The sequence below is a fragment of the Chinchilla lanigera genome, unplaced genomic scaffold (genome assembly GCF_000276665.1).
Source record: "Chinchilla lanigera isolate Chin_1 unplaced genomic scaffold, ChiLan1.0 scaffold00094, whole genome shotgun sequence".
NCBI lineage: Eukaryota > Metazoa > Chordata > Mammalia > Rodentia > Chinchillidae > Chinchilla > Chinchilla lanigera.
The window spans coordinates 6193565-6213947 of record NW_004955495.1 but is presented as its reverse complement, the minus strand read 5'-3'; the positions used below and the strand labels follow the sequence as shown (position 1 = coordinate 6213947).

At 56.8% G+C, this 20383-nt stretch overlaps 1 protein-coding gene across 1 annotated transcript in view; it reads right to left on the bottom strand.

Moving 5' to 3' along the window:
* Rexo1 (REX1, RNA exonuclease 1 homolog) overlaps positions 1–19568 on the bottom strand; it is a 25528-nt gene extending 5960 nt beyond the window's left edge. The window contains exons 1-4 of the mRNA XM_005405946.2: positions 19271–19568; positions 2513–4347; positions 1518–1622; positions 689–902 (exon numbers count right to left, since the gene is read on the bottom strand). Of these exons, the coding sequence (XP_005406003.1) occupies positions 689–902; positions 1518–1622; positions 2513–4347; positions 19271–19427 (2311 nt within the window). The 5' untranslated portion in view covers positions 19428–19568. The remainder of the gene's footprint in view (positions 1–688; positions 903–1517; positions 1623–2512; positions 4348–19270) is intronic.
* Between the last annotated feature and the right edge of the window lie 815 nt (positions 19569–20383).

Below are 20383 nucleotides of genomic sequence, written 5' to 3'. Positions count from 1 at the left end.
CTGGGCTACAAAGTGAGTTCAAAGGCCAGCCTGAACTGCATAGCGAGACCCTGTCTCAAAAAGACCAAAAAAAAAAAAAAAAAAAACCAAGATAATAAACAAAACAACAAATAAAGGACAGTGAGATAAACCTTGTCTCAAAAATAATTCTAAAAGGGTTTGGATGTAGCTCAATGCAAAGGTCCTGGATTAAATCCATAGTACCACAAAAACAAAAACAAGCCCTGCATGGTGGCACATGCCTGTAAACTCAGCACTGGGGAAGCTGAGGCAGGAGGACTGCCACGCTTTTGAGGCCAACCCAAACTACATAGTGAGACCCTGTGTCAAAACACAAGCATGAGGTCCTGAGTTCAGTTCCAGGTACCAAAAACAAAAAACAAAAAAACCTAGCTCCATCCTGTAGAGGCCACACTTCCCTATTCACACCTTACCAGGGGAAGCCATACCTAGGTCAGGTAGCAGAGGAGGCAGCTGGCCCAGGCACAGGACCCTCTCGATGGTCAGGGCGACCCCACTGCACAGAGGCACGCCAAGGGCCCCTGCACAGTACTCAAGGCCATTCGGCGGTGCAGGGAAGCTGCCCAGCGACCTTGGGCTCTGTCTCTCCTTGTACTCAACAAGAAACATTGCTGGGACACCCCCCCGCCGCAGGGGCTGGGAGTGGGGGAGACTTCGGTAGACTCACCCGTGGCCAAGCGGGGGTTGGGCACATGGGCGATCCTCCTCTTCTCCCCGGGGGCAGAGATGTGGACAGAGGCGAGTTTCTCTGGCTGTCGTGGGGCAGCCTGTAGCCAGCTGGCCGACTCCCTCTGTGCCTGCTGGGCCCTCCGGTAGCACACTTCTTGCGCGGTTGGGAGCCGGGCTGGGGTTGTCGCCGGGCCCCTCCTCGGGGGCTCTACCTGGATGAAGACAAGTCTTGGGACCTGGCTGTGTGTCTGGAGCACCCAGGGATGGGAGCCCTGCAGAGGTGGGCAGCAAGGCAGCAGGGGCTCCTGGGTTGTGTGTGTCACCCTCCCCCTGGCCACACTGTGAGCTTCTGGCCTCCATGGCAGAAAGCAGCACAAGGCCATGGTCTGCATCTGCCGATTCTGCCCTGGATGCCCAGGCCAGGCTTGATATAGAGGTAGGGTGGGGAGGGAATCAACAAACCCTCCCTAAGGCTGTGTTTAACCCAATCCCCAGAAACTCCAGCCCCTCCCCCAGGAAGGTTAGAGACTGAGTCAATGAGAGCTCTGGGTAGCTCTGCCCCTCCTTTCCAGTGCTAGCTCGTTGCCCCCCACAGCTGCACAGAAGGGAGGCAAGGGTAGGCAATCTGCCCCAGACCACACAGCTCACCAGGGCCAGGAGCACAACCACTCTTTCCCACTGTGTCCTTCTGCGGAGCTGTGGACAGTCTGAAGGCAGACTTGGTGGGCCACACTCCTCCCACAGGACCCAGGCGGTGCAGGATAATGTGCAAAGGAATTCACCCCCACGGGGGTGGACAGTGCCTGAGCTAAAATCGGTGCCCCTACCTCCTTGCCTTGCTTGGCGAGATGTGAGATTCTCCTCTTCTGCCCCGGGAACAGGGTGGTCAGGCCCGCGTGCCCCTTCTCCTCGCTCTTCTCGTCCTTGGGGGGCTGAAACACACGCCTGCTCAGCACAGACATCTGCAGGCCGAAGCGCCCTGACACCAGCACACACGCCCCCTCCTCCCAGGCTCAAACCACCCGCCTGTGCATAGTGGGAGGAACCCTGCTGACCCGAGACAACAGGTGGGCCAGCCACTGCCTGAACCTTGCAGCCCAAGGCCCCAGCACCAGCCTGGCCTGGCCCTGGGCCACCTCCCAGGCCTGAGGAGCTGCAAATTCTGCCAGTGGGCCCGGCTCCACCTCTCCTGCTCCCAGCCTGGGCAAGAGATAACTCCAGACAGGACAGGGGAGGCCAGATCTGGAGGGAACAGGCTGAGTCCAGTTCTACTCAGGGAGAGCTCCCTCTGGTGGCCAATGTGGGCACACTGGACACAGACCCAGATGGGTATTGGATGTCCTGAGCAGGCCAGGGCTCCCTAACGCTGAGGGGAAGCAGGGAGCATAGAGTACTGGACAGAGACTAGGGGAGAAGTGAGCAGAAAAGAGAGAGAGGAGCTAGAGGGAAGGGAGAAGACGGGAGGGGGAGAGGAAGGGGTGCAGGAGCAGGGCAGGGTGGGTGGGGCCCGGTACCCCTTGGACGGTCAGTCTGCACGTCAGTCGGCACGCTGGCTGCCTCGGGACCCGGCTGGGTGGGCCGTAAGCCCACATCCTCTTTCTGGACAGGGTGCAGGGGGGCAGCAGGCGGCCACCAAGGGTTCCTGAGTTTTAAACGAGTTAATAGGCCATTGCTGAAGACAGAACTTCCACCTGTGGCTGCGGCTTGAGGCATCTGGAAACAGCTGCAGGATGGAAGGTCCCCAGGCCAGGGCCACTGCCACAGCCCCGAGCAGCAGGGCCAGCAGTGGACCCCATGGCCGTGACTGCCTGGCGCCCCTCACCTGCCGCGCCAGCCGGCCCTTGTCCTCTGTCTTCACGCTGGTGGACTCGTTGAAGATCCGAAGACATTCCTCCATGGGGTCTGAGTCAAAGTCGACCTCCTTCTCCAGGGCTGAGTAGTCCACGTCCTCCTCAGACTCTCCCTCGGCCCCCGGGGAAGAGGAGGATGACAAGGAGGATGAGGACAAGGCTGTGGTGGCGGTGGCTGAGGCTGTAGTTGAGGTGGCTGGGGGCGTGGGGGTGAGGGTGGGCGTAGGTGGCGGAGAGGACTTGAGCCGCTTGGGCACCTGCACCTCGGAGACGCCCAGGCTGGATTCCGAGTCTGAGTCCGAATCTGAGTCTGAACTGAGGCTGGGGAGCGTGGGGGGCCACACCTGTGGGGTCCCAGACCCTGGGCCCGTGTCTTCGTCCTCGCTTTCGTCCCCAAAAAGCTCAGCATGGCTCAGGGCCCTCTTCTTCAGCTTGGGGGCATCCTGGGAGGCACCCTCGTCCAGCGAGCGGGCCTTGCGCTCCCCTAGCTTGCCCGCTGGAGCCTTCTCACTGCCCCTCCTGTCTGGCAGCTGCTGGGGGCCAGGATGAGAGTCTTGGGCCCAGGGGCCCCCAGTAGTTGGGTGGTGGGGCTTCCCTTTCCCTGAGCTGGCCACTGGAGTGGCTGAAGATGGCTTTTTCTTGGTCCCGTTCGGCTTCTCAGCCTTGTGCTGGGGGCTGCTGGCCAGCAAGCTCCTCTTATCCGGCCCAGACTTATCCTGGGCCTGCCCTCGGTCCCGGTCCTTTGTCTTGTCTTTCTTCCGGGATTTGTCCTTGTGGCTGGGGGTGGGTGGAGTCCCACATTTCTTCTTCTTGGCTCTGTCCTCCTTGGGGCAGCTCCCATCCTGCAAGGCCCTGGTCGGGGAACTGGGCTTGGCTGGGGGCACCACATCCAGGTCCTTTGGGGACTGCCCGAGGTCCCCAACGTCATACTGCACAGCTATCTCCTTGGTCTCCCGCAGGCTGCCCTCCTCAGGCTCCAGGCCCTCCCTGGAGGACGGCTTCCCGGTGGCCTTGCTCTCAGAGCCAGCCCCGGCCTTGGGGGCGCTGGCTACGACAGGCTTGTCGCCACCTGGGGGCACGGTAGTATCATCTTCTGAGTCTGAGAACCTGGCGTCACAGCCACTGAAGGGGTCACAGGGCTTCTTGACAGCAGGCATGTAGGGCTCGCTGCCATGGGGGCCCCGGGGCCGCTTGGTTGCCCTCTCATCCCTGGAGCTGGCTCTACTAAGGTGCCGGGCTGAATAGTTGGAAAGTGGGTCGTACTCCAGGTCTGTGGACGGCTTGGAATTGTCCACTACATACTTGCTACTGGCCATGGGTCGGCCATACCGCTGGGGCTGGCCCACGGCCTTGGGAACGTACTCCAGGGCACCCCCTGCCTTGCCCTGGCCCCTCTCCAGAGACTCTAGGGAGTACTTGCTGCCCGGCTCTGCAGGGGCCAGTGGGGTGGGCTGGTAGCCGGCTTCAGGGGTAAGCAGGCCATGGCTTCCAGGGGTATAGGTAAAAGCCAGTGGAAAGGCGCCCTCGTCCAGGCCCGTGGAGGGGCTGGCAACTGGGCCGCGGGGTGCCAGGGCAGAGGTCCCACCGGCACTGGGCTCAGCTGCTCCATACTCTCGGGCCGTCTCCAGGAGCTCCTGGTAGCGCCGCTGCTCCAGCTCCACCTCACTGCGCACGGCCTCGATGGCCTGGTTGACCAGCTCCAGCTCCAAGATGTCTGAGCGTGACTCATCACCGCAGCCCAGCATGCCATTTTCCCGCTGTGCTGGGGGCTTGGGCAGTTCAGGGTTATATGGGTCGTAACCAAGGCCTAGAAGGGAGAGAGAAGCGTGGGTAAGTGGTACTGCTAAAGGCCAGCCTCGCCTTGGCATCTGCAGGGAAAGAGCTGTAATACTGGTCCCAGGCCAAAGCAGATATCCAGCTTACCAGGCCCCATGTAGAGGATGAGAGACAGGCACTGGAGGAGTACGTGGGTGTCAGAGGGGCAGGAAGGAAGGTCAGGATCCTGAAGATTTTGTGGAATGGCTCACGGAATTCACACTATGAATTCATTCCACAGTGCAGTGATGTGGAGACAGTACAGAGTGGAACTACTTTGGCCAGTGGACTGAGGCCCCAGGGCTTGAGGCTCCAGGCTAGGCTGATGACTCCATCTTGGGAGTGGACGTGAGGGTAAGACCATCTATGGATCACGTGGCTCCACCTGGCCAGCAGCTACCTGTACCCAGTGTATCCTACAGGCCTTGCTATGCTGCCCAGGCTGGCCCTGAACTCCTAGAGTCAAGCAATAGTCCTGTCTCAGCCTCCTGAACAGCCAAGATTTGCGCTGTATGCCACAAGGGTCAGCTCCCACAAACTTTGCTGCCCACAGCAAAGCTCATGGAAAACAGAAGCCAAAGACTTGTCTACCACTCAGCAGGACCAAGTAGGCAAAGCACACACCCATTCAATGGGCTGTAACACATGAGATGACTTTTTTTTTGGCACACAGACTTGAAGGAAGCCAGGCACAGTGGTACACGGCTGTCATCCCAGCACTCTGGAGACAAGCAGACTTCAAGTAGGAGCCCAGGCTGTCCAAATTTATAAGACTCTGTCTCAAAAAATTAAAAAGAGCTACATTGAGCCGGGCGTGGTGGCGCACACCTGTAATCCCAGCACTCAGGAGGCTGAGGCAAAAGGCTCATTGAGAGTTCAAGACCAGTCTGGGCTACAAAGTGAGCTCAAGGCCAGTCTGAATTCCATAGTGAGACCCTGTCTCAAAAGAGACCCCCCCCCCAAAAAAAGAGCTACAGGGCTCAGTGCAAAAGCCCTGTTCAATCTGCAGCATTAGGGAAAAAGGGAAAAAAAGGGTGAGAAGGACAAACTGCCACAGACCAGACAAGGGAAGACAGAATAGGCAACCAGGTGGTGAGAGACAGCCACGAAGCCACCGAGGAAACCCACATGAGATATTGTGACCTCTCTGGGGCTGAGAGTGGCAGTAAGAAATGCGAGGGGCTCTGTCAGCAAAGCAGTTCTGAAACAATCAGGGCGGCCACCTTTCACTCTGCGTGCAGACTCAGGACCCCAGGATGCACCTGCAGACTCATCTCCACAGAGGCGGCCCGTGCCACTGAATGCCTTCTGCAGAAACCCAGTACACCCACTCAACACCTAGACACGGTCTACTGGGGCTGGAAAGGACGAGCGCCCTACGCCTTCTCCAAGCTTCCTTGCTGCGTGGCACACTGGAGCAGGACGGGGGAGACTCCAAAGTATGGTACCTCTGTTCCCTTCTTTAGATGGCATTTCTGTGAACACAAATCAACTGTTGATCTGGACAGATGCCACCGGGCCACAATGGCCCCTCGGGGGCTGCTGAACAGCAAATATAACCAGGTCGTTTCTTTCTTTCTTGGGGTGCTGGGGCTAGAACCCAGTGTCTCGAGATTGCCAGGCAAGCACTCATGACTGAGCCACACCCCAAGACCTCACCAACGTTCTCTTATTCTGCGAGGTGCTCAGAACCTGGGGGGACAGCATGTCCTTGGAAGACAACTAACACGAGCGGGAGGAGCCCTAAACCACGTCACGGCCACAGGCCACTGTAACGTCCAGGGGCAGCCCCACGGAATCTGTGCTCGTGTATCACCAGATCCCCTCTACAGAAGCCCTGCGTCTGTGGCCTCACCGTTCCAGAGGACCTGCAGACATACCCACAGGGAGCGGACGGCCATGCAACACAGGCGCAGCTGTGGTGCACACTCCTAGGATGCTGAGGAGAGCAGCAACGCTGAGGCTCCTCCAGCCCAGTCCCCGTGCAGCGTGGGAGGAACCAGTAGGTTCCCAAGCTGCTCCCCAAGATGTGACTGTGCAGGCAGAACGTGCTCCCCAAACAGCCCCTGCCCTGACGCCTGGAGCCTGAGGCTATGTCACCTCATGTGGCAACAGAAATGCTGCAGATGGAACCATGTGGAAACCCTAAGAGGGGGTCATCCTGATCACCAGGGCTCAACATTACCCAGGGTCCCCCTGAGCAGGCATGGGACGGTGAGAAGCCAACAAAGACTTCTGCTGCCGGCTTTGCAGATGGAGAAGGGGCTACAAGCCGAGGGCTGCGGCACCTCTAAGAGTGCGGATGGGGACCTGGGTTCTCCCCGGAGCCTAGGGAGGAGCAGCCCTGCTGCCCGAGCCTGTAGACTTCTGCCCTCCAGACTGTGAGATGAGTGATTTGCAGTTTCAAGCAAACAACTGCAGGATCTGGGGCAACTTCATTGGGCATACAAAGTACAGAGCAAACCCAGAGGCTTGCATCTGCAGAAGGGATGGGGCAGAGGATGTGGCTAGTCAGGAAACTGTGGCACAGAGAGGGGACACCGGCTTGGAACCACACACTGTGCCCATTTTAAAAACTGTATTTATTTTTGTTCTTTATTTTTGAGGCAGGGTAGTGCTATGTAGTTCAGGCTGATCTTCAACTATGTAACCCAGGCTGGCCTCAAACTCACAGCAATCCTTCTGCCTCAGCCTCCTGGGTGCTGGGCTCACAGGTGTATACCACCACACCAGGCTAAAACCTGTATTTAAAAAGTAGAAACAATGCCGGGCATATTGGCGCACACCTGGAATCCCAGTACTGGGGAGGCTGAGGTGGGAGGATCGTTGTGAGTTCGAGACCAGCCTGGGCTACAAAATGAGCTCAAGGCCAGCCTGAACTGCACAGCGAGAGCCTGCCTCAAAAAGACAAAAAAAAAAAAAAAAAAAAAAAGTAGAAACAAGTCTTCTATCTACTCTTCGGCCCGAGCTGTGTGGTACAGGGGGGAGGGGAAGAGAAAGCCCACAAGGCTGCCAGTGCCACCTGTGGGACTGTCTAGGAGCACTGACAGGCCAGCACACCGCATCCCTGTCCATTCAGAGGGAGGCCTGCCCTGTCCATCTCACAGCTGAGGGCTGGGGTCAGGAAGCCCAGCAGCCCTGCTCCACCTGGTGTGCAGGTGAGGCTGGGCCAAGTAGGAATGGACAGCCCCCAGGTAAGGGCCACCTGGGAACCCAAGAGGGGCACTTACTGGGCATGTGCTGGTGGGCTGGTGTGCTCCAGGCTCGGGCTGGCACCCTGGGGACAGGGCCAGCAGGAGGAAGGCAGTTCTGTGCGCACCAGGTGCCTGAGGAGCGGATCAAGGCCCGAAGCTCTGCTTCTAAGCCCAGTCCTCAAGGCCAAGCGCACGTGAGGCCAAGCACAGTGCTGGCCACCGGAGTCACCCTCCAGCCGTTCTCACAGCCACTGAGGTGATGTGTCCTGTGTTTGGGTTTTGCAAGATGCCACCGCCTGGGTCAGGACAAAGATGTCACCCAAAACCACCCACCCAGGAAGGAGTTTCAGGAAGGAATGTACCTGCTGCTCTACAGGGCAGAGGCTGCCTGCCACGGGGCAGAGGCCATGGACCCGGGTGGGGAAGGGGCTTGCTCTGTAGCCAAGTAAGGGCACTGGAACCTGCCTTAGCCTCCAGCTGGAGGGATGGCTGGGCAGCACTCCCAGGGGAGCCCCAACCAGTGGCAAGGGCAGGGATGCTCGGGGATCTGTGCAGTCAGCCCCTCCCGGAGCCCTGGAGGAACGAAGGACAGTGCTGTGAGGGTGTCAGGAAGGCTGCACCAGAGAAACTGCCCTGGTGCACCTGAGATGGTCAGCCATGATCCCCTTTGAGCCGCTCTGTCAGCTACTGAGCTGGAGTTCTGGCCTAGACTGATCCACAGGTCGAGCACACAGCAGTCACGGGCCCTGGGTCCGCCTCCTGCAGCTCAGAACTGGACACACAGGCTCCAGGATGGGCTCCAGGTGACCGGAGGCGTGGGGCCCAAAGTGGAAAGTGTCAGCTCTTGCCACTCCTCAGGTCACTCACCTGGCTGCCTGCCCCCCTCCACCCTGCCTCAGAAGTTTGAGTCCTTTGGGGACCTCAGGGATGAACAGCCTCCCCAGGAAAATGTCCTGCATGTCCCTGTGGCTGGTGCCTCTAGGGGGGCTCATCCTCCCCTTGGGGTGGGGGCTCATCCTCCTCTTGGGGTGGGGGCACATCAGGATCTGGGGCTGCTCAGTGGTGAGCACCTGCTTAGCATACCCAAGAACACACACACACACACCAATAAATAAAAAAGGAGTATCTTGAGGTGGGAAGGGCCTATTAGGGGACTTTGGAAGGTGCCTTCCAACCACTGGAAAATTAATCTAGATGGAATGGAGCCAACTGGGGTTCCTTCAGGGGCCGGGCCAGGTGTATATGTTTGGTAAAAGAGATTAAGTGGCTGTTTTTGAGAAAAAGGATTTACAGCTGGGAGTGATACTGACTGCCTGTAAATTGCAGCTACTGGAAGGCTGAAGCAGGAGGATCACAAATTGGAGCCCAGCTGGGGCAACTTAAGTGACTTAGCAAGACCTGTCTCAAAATAAAAAAAAAAAAAATAAGCGGGGCATGGTAGCGCACACCTGTAATCCCAGCACTGGGGAAGCTCAGAGTAGCCTTGAACTCATGGTGATCCTTCTGCCTCAGCCTCCTGAGTGCTGGGATTACAGGCATGTCCCACCATGCCTGGCTCTCAAAATAAAAAAAATTTAAAAGGGGCTGGAGATCTGAGTGGTAGAGTGCCTACAGAGCATGCACAAAACCCCAGCACCAGAAAAGAAAAAAAACAATAAAGAAATGGGGTGGCACACACATCCTCGGCTGACTGGAAGTCCCCAAAACCTGTGTTCCATGAATGATGGCCTTAATCTCAGCCTCTCCTACGTTAAGAGGGGAGGGTACTGCCAAACCCCAGCAATCTCCAGGAGGCCACAGAGCCTCCCTGGCAGTGCCCTGAGGGACATTCCTTCGGGCTTCTTCCCTAGTCTTCCCACATCAAGGTGCCAAGGTCACCGCCAAGGTCACCACTGGCCCAGCCTGTGTGGCCTGGAAGAACAAGCTTCCTCCATGGGCCTGGTGCAGGTCTCTCCACAGGCCCGTGGTGCCCGGCAGCACAGCCCACAACCACTGGCTACCTGCGAGAAGATAGTATTTCCTCCAGAAGCCCCAGCACCCCCCACCCCTTCCTTCCAGCACCCACACCTCCCTCCCCGCCCTCCTGTTACAATGCCTACTGCAGTCCAGCCGGACTTGGGAGCGCAGGGATGATCAGGAGTCTGGTGCCAGCACTCATGCAGGTGGAATGAATGCCTGGCCCACATCCCAGAGGAGAGGCAAGGCCTGAGGAGTTCTGCCAGCCCTCAGGCTCCAGGTCTTTCCAGCGAGATCTCCCAGACCCACGACCCATACCCTACTTGCTTGTCTTCCTAGCCTCTCCCCAAGGTCTACGGACTGATAAAGCCCAAGAGACCACACAGGCATTGGATCCAGCTGCAGGCTCTGATAAAGCCCTCAGCCCAGGTGACAGACACAAGGACAGTCACAAGAATGGAAGGGCCAGGTGCGGTGGTGCAAGGGCTGGGTGTGGTGGTGCACACCTGCAATCCCAGCACTGGGGAGCTGAGGCAGGAGGATCACTGTGAGTTCAAGGCCAGCCTGGACTACACAGTGAGTTCAAGAACAGCCTGGGGAAAAAAAAACAAAACAGCCTGGATTATGTAGCAAGACTGTCTTAAAACAAAACAAAACAAAACCACAAGGATGGAGAGCGACAAGGCCTGCAGCAGACCTGGGCAGCCACCTGGATGGTATGAGGACTCAAAGGTAGAAAAGGATATTCCCAGCAGCATCTAGGCTGGGAAGTAGGTTTTGGGCAGACACTGCCCGCAAAAGCTACAGCCAGGGGATAGGAGTGTAGTTCCAGGACCCCACAACGGGTCATCCATGCTTCCAAGCCTAAGTCTTGCTGCTGGGGGCCTTACCCTTGGGAACACAGGATATCCTCCATCCCTACTCCTGCAAATCCAGATCCCAGGACCTAGCCTCACTAGGCGGATGCGGCCCCTCATTCTAGATGGAGGAGAGCCCCACGGGACCCTGGAGTCCCCCGGACACCTGAGGAGATGACCACAGACCTGAGCCGATGGGTACTCACAGGCCAGGGAGGGGCGCACTGAACCTCAGATGTACACCAGCCTCCCTCAAGTCCTGGTGACCCGGACCATATCCCCCTCCACCCTGCCCTGAAGGAATCAGAGCCTGGCTGGAGCCTTCCCAGGTTTCAGGGCACCCCCACAGCCCAATGCCAAAGCTCCCAGGCAGGGCAAAACTCATGGCTCAATCCTGGAGGAGGTTCCCAAATCGACCTGGGAAGCTCAGCGAATCAGCACTCTGGCCAGACAGACCTGTGCAGGCACTCTTCACCAGTGGCCAGGCTGCCCCTCCACACCCAGCCCAAAGAAGGCCATCAAATCGCTCAGAGGGCGATGCTGGCGCTGAGGATCAGGGTGCAGCCAACACAGGGGCTCACCAGCCTGTCTAATGCTGGACTGTGAAGGGCCAGACGGGCTGGGAGTCCCAGGGTCTCCAGGGGTGGACACAGCCTTTCTCTTTCTCTGCACTGCTTCTCCCCACCAGTCAGGATGGGTGGGAATTTTGCTCATGGTCCAAATAGAGCAAGCTCAACTCTAAAGTCCTCCCTCTCCTGACCCAGGAACTTCCAATTCCCAGGGCACACTTCCAGGTGAGGATGCCATCCTGGGCCACTCACCCCCACCTGGCGTCCCCACCCCCAAGGTTTCCCAGGCTGCTCCCAGGACAGGGCGCAGTATCCTCTAAGAAAGTGTCACACGCCAGGGTCACATGTGGGCATCAGCAACTTTATTGCTTGATACAGTGGGTAGGAGCTGGGGTAACATGGGTGGGTTCGCCATTGGCTCGCCTGGCCCCTCGTTCACTCTGACTGCTGGTTCCCCTCACCCGGAAGCCCAGAAGTGCAGCGCGCAGGGGGCAGCTGCAGCCCGCCTGTCCGCCTGCTCTCCTCAGCGCCATGTGCTCCTCCTCAGCCCACCTCCTCCAGGCCACCCTCCAAGACCCTCCCTGCAGGACTGGCCATCACCAGCACACAGCTGGAGCACAGCAGGGAGGAGTGGGGTGAGACCTGGCCTCTCACTGCAAGCCACATGGTACCCCTCCTGACACATGGACTGTGGGGTGGGGTGGTGACTGAGGCAGACGCAGGTGACTGGATTTTTATCTGCAAGAACAAAGGGATGGCTCATGAGCCACAGTTAGGATGGGCCTGGAGCAATGCTGGTCCCACCACCCCCCAGAAGACACTTCCCTGTCACTCAGGAACTGCCCTGGCTCCCCACAACCAGCAGCTCAATACAGTAGCCCAGGACAGGCCACAGGGAGGACTTGGGGGAGGGACACAGGAAGGAAACCCACCACGGTGACCCTCTGGGGCCTGTGCTAGACAAGGAAGAGAACAAGCCTGCACAGCGGCAGCAAGCCGTTGTTGCATGGGGAGCAGCAAGGTTGCGGCTGCCTTGTCTTCCCTTCTTGGGGGTCCTGGAAGCTCCCAAGCAGCCTCTCTGAATTTCAGTGTGAAAACACCCAGTCTTTTAGTGTCTGTATCTCTGCCCAGATACTGAGTAGTGAGCCCCAAGGCCATTTCCTGCACCAGAACGCTCCTATTCACCCTTCAGAACCCGTATCAGTAACTGCCTGCCTGACGCCTCCCTCCCTGCAATTCTAGGTGCCAGCTGCTCTCCCAAGTCTGGCCTGTGCTGTTGCCCCCATACCTACCACCCTCTCCCTGTCTGCTCCCTCAGGTACACACTGAGTGCTGACTAAACAGAAAGGCCCCAGCAAAACACTGGGGCCAGCTTCAGGTGTTAAGAGAAGACACTAAGTGGGCTGGGGATTTAGCTCAGCGGCAAAAGCGCCTGCCTGGCAAGCGCAAGGTCGTGAGTTCGGTTGCCAGTACCGGAGAAAAACCAAAACCAAAACCAAAAAAAAAAAAAAAAAAAAAGAGAAGACACTAAGGCCGGCTGTGTTTGTCCAAGCCTGGTACCACCCCAGGGCACCCATGTTCTGGGTTCCCCAGCAAGCTGAGCAGAGAGAAGGCTCAAAAGAAACCTGGCCACTACTGCAGCTGTCCTTAAAGCTGCTTTGGAGAACCTTGGTGCCCATGGGGCAGTCACCATGGAACTGCCCACACAGGTGCTGCTTCCGCATGAGGTGTGCACAGACCCAGAGTTCCTGGGCCCCAGGGACAGGACAGGGGGTCAGAGACCTCTTCAAGAGGCACCCCATCTTGGGCCTTGACCAGCCATCTCCTAACTTCTGTCCTTTTTAGTCTTACTTTCTCCTGTGGTTTTGATTCTGAATTTATTTATTTTTCCCCCTACTGGAGATGGAACCCAGGACCTTCACACTGAGCTATATCCCCAACCCTCTTCAGAATTTTAGACAGGATCTCACTAACTCTGAACCTTCGCACTGAGCTATATTCTCAGTCCTTTTTATTTTTATTTTTTTATTTTCAGACTGGATCTCACTAAGTCACTGTTGCCCAGGCTGCCCTCAAACTTATGATCCATTTGCCTCAGCCTCCCAGAGCACTGGGATAAGAGGCATGCACCACCGTATGTGGCGAAGAGCCAGGGTCCTAGATAAGGGAACCACCTCAGCTTAAGTGCATTGTAGCTTTTTGTTTTTTGCAACAGGTTCTTGCTATGTAGCCCAGACTGGTCTCAAACTCATAGCAATCCTCCTGTCTCAGCCTCCAGAGTGCTGGGACTACAGGTATGCACCACCATGCACGGCCAAGTAGCAGTTTTCCTGTGCTGCCAAGTGCTGTTAAACTGAACACTACTTCCAGTCCAGTTAGAAGTGCTTTAAAGATGAAGCGGTGGGTGAACTGAGGCACCTCATACAAAGGACCCATCCAGTGGCAGCTTCTGCAAAGGGCAGATCACTAGCAGAGACCAACTGCTGCCCAAGCCACACAGAGGAGGGAGTTGGAGACAGTCCTGCCACGCCTATTAAAAGGTGACTGCCTTAGAAACCCAGCACCTCTCCTCTAGTTCCATCTTTAGGAATCAGAACAACAGAACAAAAGAACCACCACCCACTCCAGAGCTGAGCTCCAGCTGAAGGCTCCTCCCCTGGGCAGGGCCAAGCTGTGTCCTGAGCAGGGACTGGTGGCCTGAAGCTCCAGAAAGGGAAGGGACTAGGAAGGAAACAGAGTGGGCTCAGCAGGAAGCTGCCCTGACCAGCATTCTCAGGCAGAGTCAGGGTCAATGCTGCTCATCAGACACCTGGAAGCTTCTGGGGTTATTTGTAGGTTGTCATAAGGGGGTTAGACAGGGGATGCAATGTCACTGAGTAGGGAAAGACTAGAGTGCTGCCCCATACCCTACAGTGCCCAGGGTGGCTCCCCACAGTGAATCATTGCCCCAAAGTCCATAGTGGAACTGATCCTCCCACGGGTCTAAGCTCCCTAGACCAGGGAGGGACCAGCTGGCCTGACACTGACCCCCAGCTAGCGAAAGCACCCTCAGGCCGTTGCAACCCCAGCCAGGCCTCTGCAAGGACAACACCCCCTCTGTAGGACTCCTTCACAATCATGCCTTTCCGCCATGGAAGGGGAACCCACGTGGCTGCCTGTTTCCCAGAAAAGAACCTGGCCCACAGAAGGCGCCACTTGTTCGGTTTGAAAGACACCGTGCTGGTGGGCACTGCCCCTGCTAGCACCAGCCCTGGGGAAGCTTGGCAATCCCCAGCTCCAGGGGAGGCAGCAAGACTGCCTGTCACCATGCCATGCCCCCCTGTTCCCAGTCAGCGTACAGAGGAAGGAAACTCATCCATTCCCTGAACTCTCCTAGTCCTGGGCTGAAGCTCCCAGAGGCACAAGGGACACTCAACTCCAACAGGGAGCCTGGCCCATGCTGGGCATCGGGTATTCCCAGCTCAGGGGTCCTGGTGGCAGGGGCGGGGCCTGACTGCCACCCCCTACATACCCACATGCCAGGCAAGAAACTGGCCTCTGGATCTCAGCTTCCTCATTTGTAAAATGGGGACAACCCTCCCCATCATGGTGCACAGGACACAGACACAGCCTGTCAAGTGTGTGCTGTGGGAACCAGGCAGGGATTAGGAGCCCACAGGGCCTGCATCTAAGGGGCCAGAAGGAACAGACACCTGCCCAGTCCTGCACTGGACTAGAAAACTCTTAAGGCCAGTTGCCCCAGCCTCACCCAGGCCCTCGGCATTAGCCAGCTGCTCAAAAGCTATCACTCTGTATACCTCTGCACCAGCCTGGTCTCAGACCCACCCTTGCCTAGGAATGCCCCTCCCTCTCTCCTGCCTTTCCAAATCCTATTGGTTCTAGAAAGCCCTGTGCACTGGACTCAGACCTCCTACTGAGCTCCTTGCCTGGAATCCATGCCACCAACACTGCCCCATGCAGTCCCACCTAGAACAATTGTTGATCAGTTCCAGCTGGGCCCGTATCCCAAGCTGAGATCCCCGGGGCTGGGGATTTAGCTCAGCGGCAAAAGCGCCTGCCTGGCAAGCGCAAGGTCGTGAGTTCGGTTCCCGGTACCGGAGAAAAACCAAAAAAAAAAAAAAAAAAAACCTTATTAGGAACCAAGCTGAGATCCCCGAACCAGACACTGGCAGCCTCCAGGGCAGAAAACCTGTGTATCTTCTTCATGGCTGTCACCCCACTACCCACCTGCACTGGACAGGATTCTCCAGGTAAAAGCTCCTGGGGACCTGCAGACCTGGAAGGGGACAACAGCCAGGAGCCTGACACTCACCCTTGCACCATGCACTGCTTCTCTCACCCACTGCCCTACTGAGACAAGAAGCGCACAGAAGGTTTAACCCAGACCAGGGAAAGCCAGGCTTTGGAGGCCAGGCTGGTCCCTCCTAACCACCCAGGTAGGCCCAAACAGCCAAGCAGGTCCAGGGACAGCAGCCAGGAAAGGAAGCCGAGTCCTTCAGCCCTGCAGCTCAAGGTGGCTGCTGAGCCCTGACCTAAACACAGTACTTGATCCTACCTGCCCCTCAGTACTCCTCACCATCCATCTCCTGAGCCAATCGCTGCACCCTCCAAGCCCCATGCAACTCCTAACCCTAAGTGCAACACCCTGTCCTCCCCAGGAGGGACCTGCCTCCTGCCTCAGCTGTTCCCCTGGCTCCAGACCCACCTTTGCCAGGCAGTGGTATAAACAAATACCCTTCCTCACTCAGCCTCAGTTTCCCCGCCACTGCACTTGGCTTGTGGAGCCTGGGGATGTGCAAGCTGAGCACAGGCTGGTCCCTGAGTGCCTGCGGCCAGCCGCCGGTGCCACACCTGCACCCCCTTCTGCTCTCAGCCCTGGAAGCCACCGCTCAATCGCCCCCTAGGAGTCCCCTCAGAGGCCGAACCAACATGGGTTTATTTCCCTATCATATGCTGCAGAAGCAAAAGTGGACACCAAGGTGCTCAGGGAAGAGCAGGGGTCCCAGAAACCAAAGCAGAAATCAAAACGGACTGACACCTGACAGAGTAAGGCAGCCAATAGCAGCTTTTTCCTCTACCCTGAGGAGTCCAGGGCGCTGTGGCAAAGAACACCTCATTTCAGCTTTCCCAAGCCTCTCAGGAAACTCTGCACACACTCTCCCTGGCCTCCTCAGGGGCAGTCCAGTGAGCACAGAGGAGGAGCAGGTAGAGAAGCCCCTGAGCTGGGACAGGGCCCTGCCCCTGGGTAGAAAGAGCCCTCTACCAGAAGTAACCAGAGACAGGAACAAGCCACTCATTCTCACCAGCAAAGACGAAACACAGTGGGCGTGCTGGGGTACGGAAAGCCAGGAGCATGTTCTCATGGGACTGAGGGTACATAAGACATTAAACAAAGAACTCCGAAAAGTGGTCCTTTGGAAAACTAAGAGACCATTTCTTTTTTTTTTTTTTTTTTCCCCCAGTACCAGGAATCGAACTCATGACCTCGTACTTGCCAGGCAGGCGCTATGCCGCTGAGCTAAATCCTCAGCCCCGAAGAGACCATTTCTATGGTACCAAAAGACATCAAAACAGCCGGGCGTGGTGGCACACGCCTGTAATCCCAGCACTCGGGAGGTTAAGGCAGGAGAACCCTTGTGAGTTCCAGACTAACCTGGGCTACAAAGTGAGGTCAGGGCCAGCCTGAGAACAGAGCGAGACTCTGTCTCAAAAAGACAAAAACAAAAAAACAAAAAAAGACATCAAAACACTAACTTGGCAGAGGAGAAGCAACCTGAGGAATCCACCCACCTGAGCTGAAAAGGCTGGAAGGCACTGACCAAGATGGGGCTGCAGAGCGGCTCAGTGGCAAGCGCCTGCCCAGTACACAGGAGGGCCCCAGTTCCATCCCCCACACAGCAAAACACAAAAAGATAAATATTTGAGCATTAAAGGAGCAGACAGGAACCTGGAAGTCAGCCGGTCCTTGGCTTGTGCAGGACATCACACATAGGGCCTATAAGCAATTAAATTAACTCAAGAAACAGTAGTTGCTAGCCTAGCATAATGGCACAGCCATTCAGAAGGCTGAGGCAGGAAGATCACAAGTTCAAGCCCAGTCTAGATGGCTAACTTAGCAACTTGGTGAGGCCCTGTCTCAAAATAATAAAGGGCTGGGCGTGTAGCCCAGTAGCACAGCACTTGCCTCGAATGCCGAAGTCCCTGAGTTCCATCCTGAGCATCAGAAAGGAAAGGAAAAAACTGCATTCCAACAGGGTAAAAACGGGCCTAATGAGCTAAGCACCAGTCACCAAGAAGCCTCCCATGTGCACTGCTTCTTTTGCCACTCCCCATTCCCACCAGAGCTGGTGATGCTCCCTGGCCCCACCACCTTTGGCTGAGATGGGAAGGGCACTCTGTGCTTTCCTCCTCCACCACAGGTTCTGCAGAGAGAGAACCCCTCTTCTTATGCAACTCTCAACTCCCCACAGGCAGCCCATGTAACATGGAACCAAAGGTTTTGCTGACAACTGGCTCCAGCTGCAGCTGTTCTTGGCAAATTGACGTGGGAACCTTAAGAAATGGAAAAACACCCAGACATGGTAGCACAAACCTATCATCCCTGCTACTCAGGAGCCTGAGGTAGGAGGATGGGAAGTTGGAAGCCAGTCTGGGCAACTTAGATGCTGTCTCAGAATAGAACTGGAAAAAAAAAAAAAGGGTAAAAGGAGGATTCCGGGTGTAGCTCAGCACTCTTTAGGTTCAATCACTAGTTCTGCTAAACCAAAACAAAAACTGGAAACATTTGGTGACACACACCTATCATCCAAGCACTTGGGAGGCTGAGGCAGGAGGATTCCCAAGAGTTCAAGGCCAGCCAGGGATACATAATGAGTTCAAGGCCAGCCTAAAGTTCATAGTGAGACCCTGTCTCAGGAAGAATGAATGAATGAATGAATGAATGAAAGAAAAGAAAGAAAGAAAGAGGGAGGGAGGAAAGGCAAGACAAACCGACGCTGGAAACATATTCTCTTCTCTCTTGCAAACAAAAACAGGCCTGAGATCTAACCCTGGCAAGATTACTCCACTTTAGGGGCTGGGGATTTAGCTCAGCGGCACAGCACCTGCCTGGCAAGCGCAAGGTCGTGAGTTCAATTCCCGGTACCGGAAAAGAAAAAAAAAAATCTTAAAAAAAAAAAAAAAATTACCCCACTTTTGAAGTCTGAAGATCCTCAGCCAAGAATCACTGTTTTAAGAACATGAGAGGAAGCCGGTGTAGTGGTGTATGCCTGTAATCCCAGCACACGAGAGGCTGAGGCAGGAGAATCGTTGGGAGTTGGAGACCAGCCTGGGGGGTCTACAAAATAAGTTCGAGGGCAGCCTGAACGGCATAGTGAGACCCTGTCTCAAAAAGACCAAAAAAAGAACATGACAAAGAACATTTGACATCAGATGTGGAAACCTAATACATGTGAAATCAGGGCCTTAGATAGACACAGTGGTGAAGGCTTGTTATGGGAATACTCAGGAGGCTGAGGCAGGATAGTCACAAGTTCAAAGCCAGCCTGAGCTACAAAGCAAGGCACTGTCTCAAAACAATACATAATTTAAAAACAAGGCCTGGTGGGACGCGAGAGTCACTCCCAAGAGGAAGAGGGAGTCGCCAGAGAGTCTGAATGACACTACACTTAATTACTCCAGGCCAATCCTTGTGATGTCAACCTCCTTTGCTCCGCTCCAAATCCTCAGGGTTCCTGCCCTCTCACTTCAAGTCCCACGCTTCTTAAAGAAACCCTGCCTAATCCCTGGCGACTCTCACCAAGGCTGCTAACGTATCAACAGTCACCATGATAGAGCAACTGCGCAGTCCAGGCCGCCCAACCACAAGCGGGACGTCCCTCGCACCCCACGCCGTTTCAGCCCGGTGGGTTCCGACGTCTTTCCCGTCCAGGTGTGCGTGACAGCGGCTGGATGCACAGCGGGCGCTCCTGGGACTCCCCGGACTCAACTACTGCAGCCCGCGGGGGCCCGCGCGGTGGGGTCGCGCCCGCCCTCCAAACCCGCTCCTCCGGCCCGGGGCTGCGCGCCCGCCCGTGGCCAGTCACTCCGCCTCACGACAAGCCCCGCAGACACGTCCTCTCCTTGTTTACACTTTACACTCGCAGAAGCGGAGACTCGGGGAGGCTCCACCGCGTGCACAAGGACCCGGGCGGGGAGTCCGGGCCCCAGAGGCGGGGGGCGCCGCAGCCCGGGAGCACTACGGGGAGGGGGCTGGGCGGGGAAGGAGGGCGCCGACAAGCCCGGAGTCAGAGTCCAGACGCTGCCCCGGAAAACCAGCCAGTCGGGCAGGCGGGCATTACCTGCTCCCGGGGGCGTCGCTCCGCCGCCGCCGGGGGGTCCGGGGACCCGGGCCCCACGGTGTCGGAAGTGGCAGTAGGGCCGCCGGCAGGGTCCCCCGGGACCCCCCGCCCAATAGGGGCAGTCGATAGCCCGGAAGAAGCCAGTGGAGCGTAGCATGGTCCGTCCCGCGGCGGGACCCCGGCCCGGAGCCGCCCGGGCCCCCGGGCCCCTCACAGGCGCCGCGGTCGCCGCCGCCCGCGCCTCACGGACCCCACTGCCGCCATCTTGCTCCGAGGCCCCCGAGGCCCCCGGGACGCCGCCGCAAGGGACTCCGGGAAGGGTTGTCTGCAGCGCGCCTGCTCAGAACGCCGGCTCCCTCCTGGCCGCGGTGAACGACGGACACATGCGCTGGGTCCTAAAAAGGTTTACATGGCACTGAGTACCCCGGTTGTGTCTTCTAGGACCCTGTCGGGCGGCAGTGCCTGACCCTCCGCGGCAACACCCTTGCCTTCTTGAGCCCTACGCGCCCTGGGGAGCCTAGTCTGTCCGTGGCGCGCCTGACTGAAAAAAGCCTCTGGGTCCCGGCTTATTTGTAATTCTTTGGCATATCGATTTATGGCGCCCTCTGTGGGTCACAGTAGGTCCTGGGGGCTGGTATTCTTTACAAAGCCTACCCACGGACACCCATGCGTGTCCCTTGATCACACTAAAAAATTCATGTACCCCAGATAAATAAATAAATAAATACCACCTAGCCCTGGTACACAATTGACTCTCAATGAATGCCTCAATCTTTCCAAGTTTTTATTTTCTTTTTTGTTTCTGCCGCACTGGGGATGGAAAAGAAGGTCCTCACACTGAGTTACATCCCCAGCCATTTTTTAATTTTTTTTTTTTTTTTTTTGAGACAGAGTCTCTCTATGCAGTTCAGGCTGGCCTTGAGCTCACTTCGTAGCCCAGGCTGGTCTCGAACTCACAACGATCCTCCTGCCTCAGCCTCCCGAGTGCCGGGATTACAGGCGGGCGCCACCACACCCGGCCTATTTTTTTAAATTTTTAATTTGGAAATCGTCTCGCTATGTAGTTGAACCTGGCCTCAAATTTGCAATCTTCCTGTCTCACAGCCTCCCTGG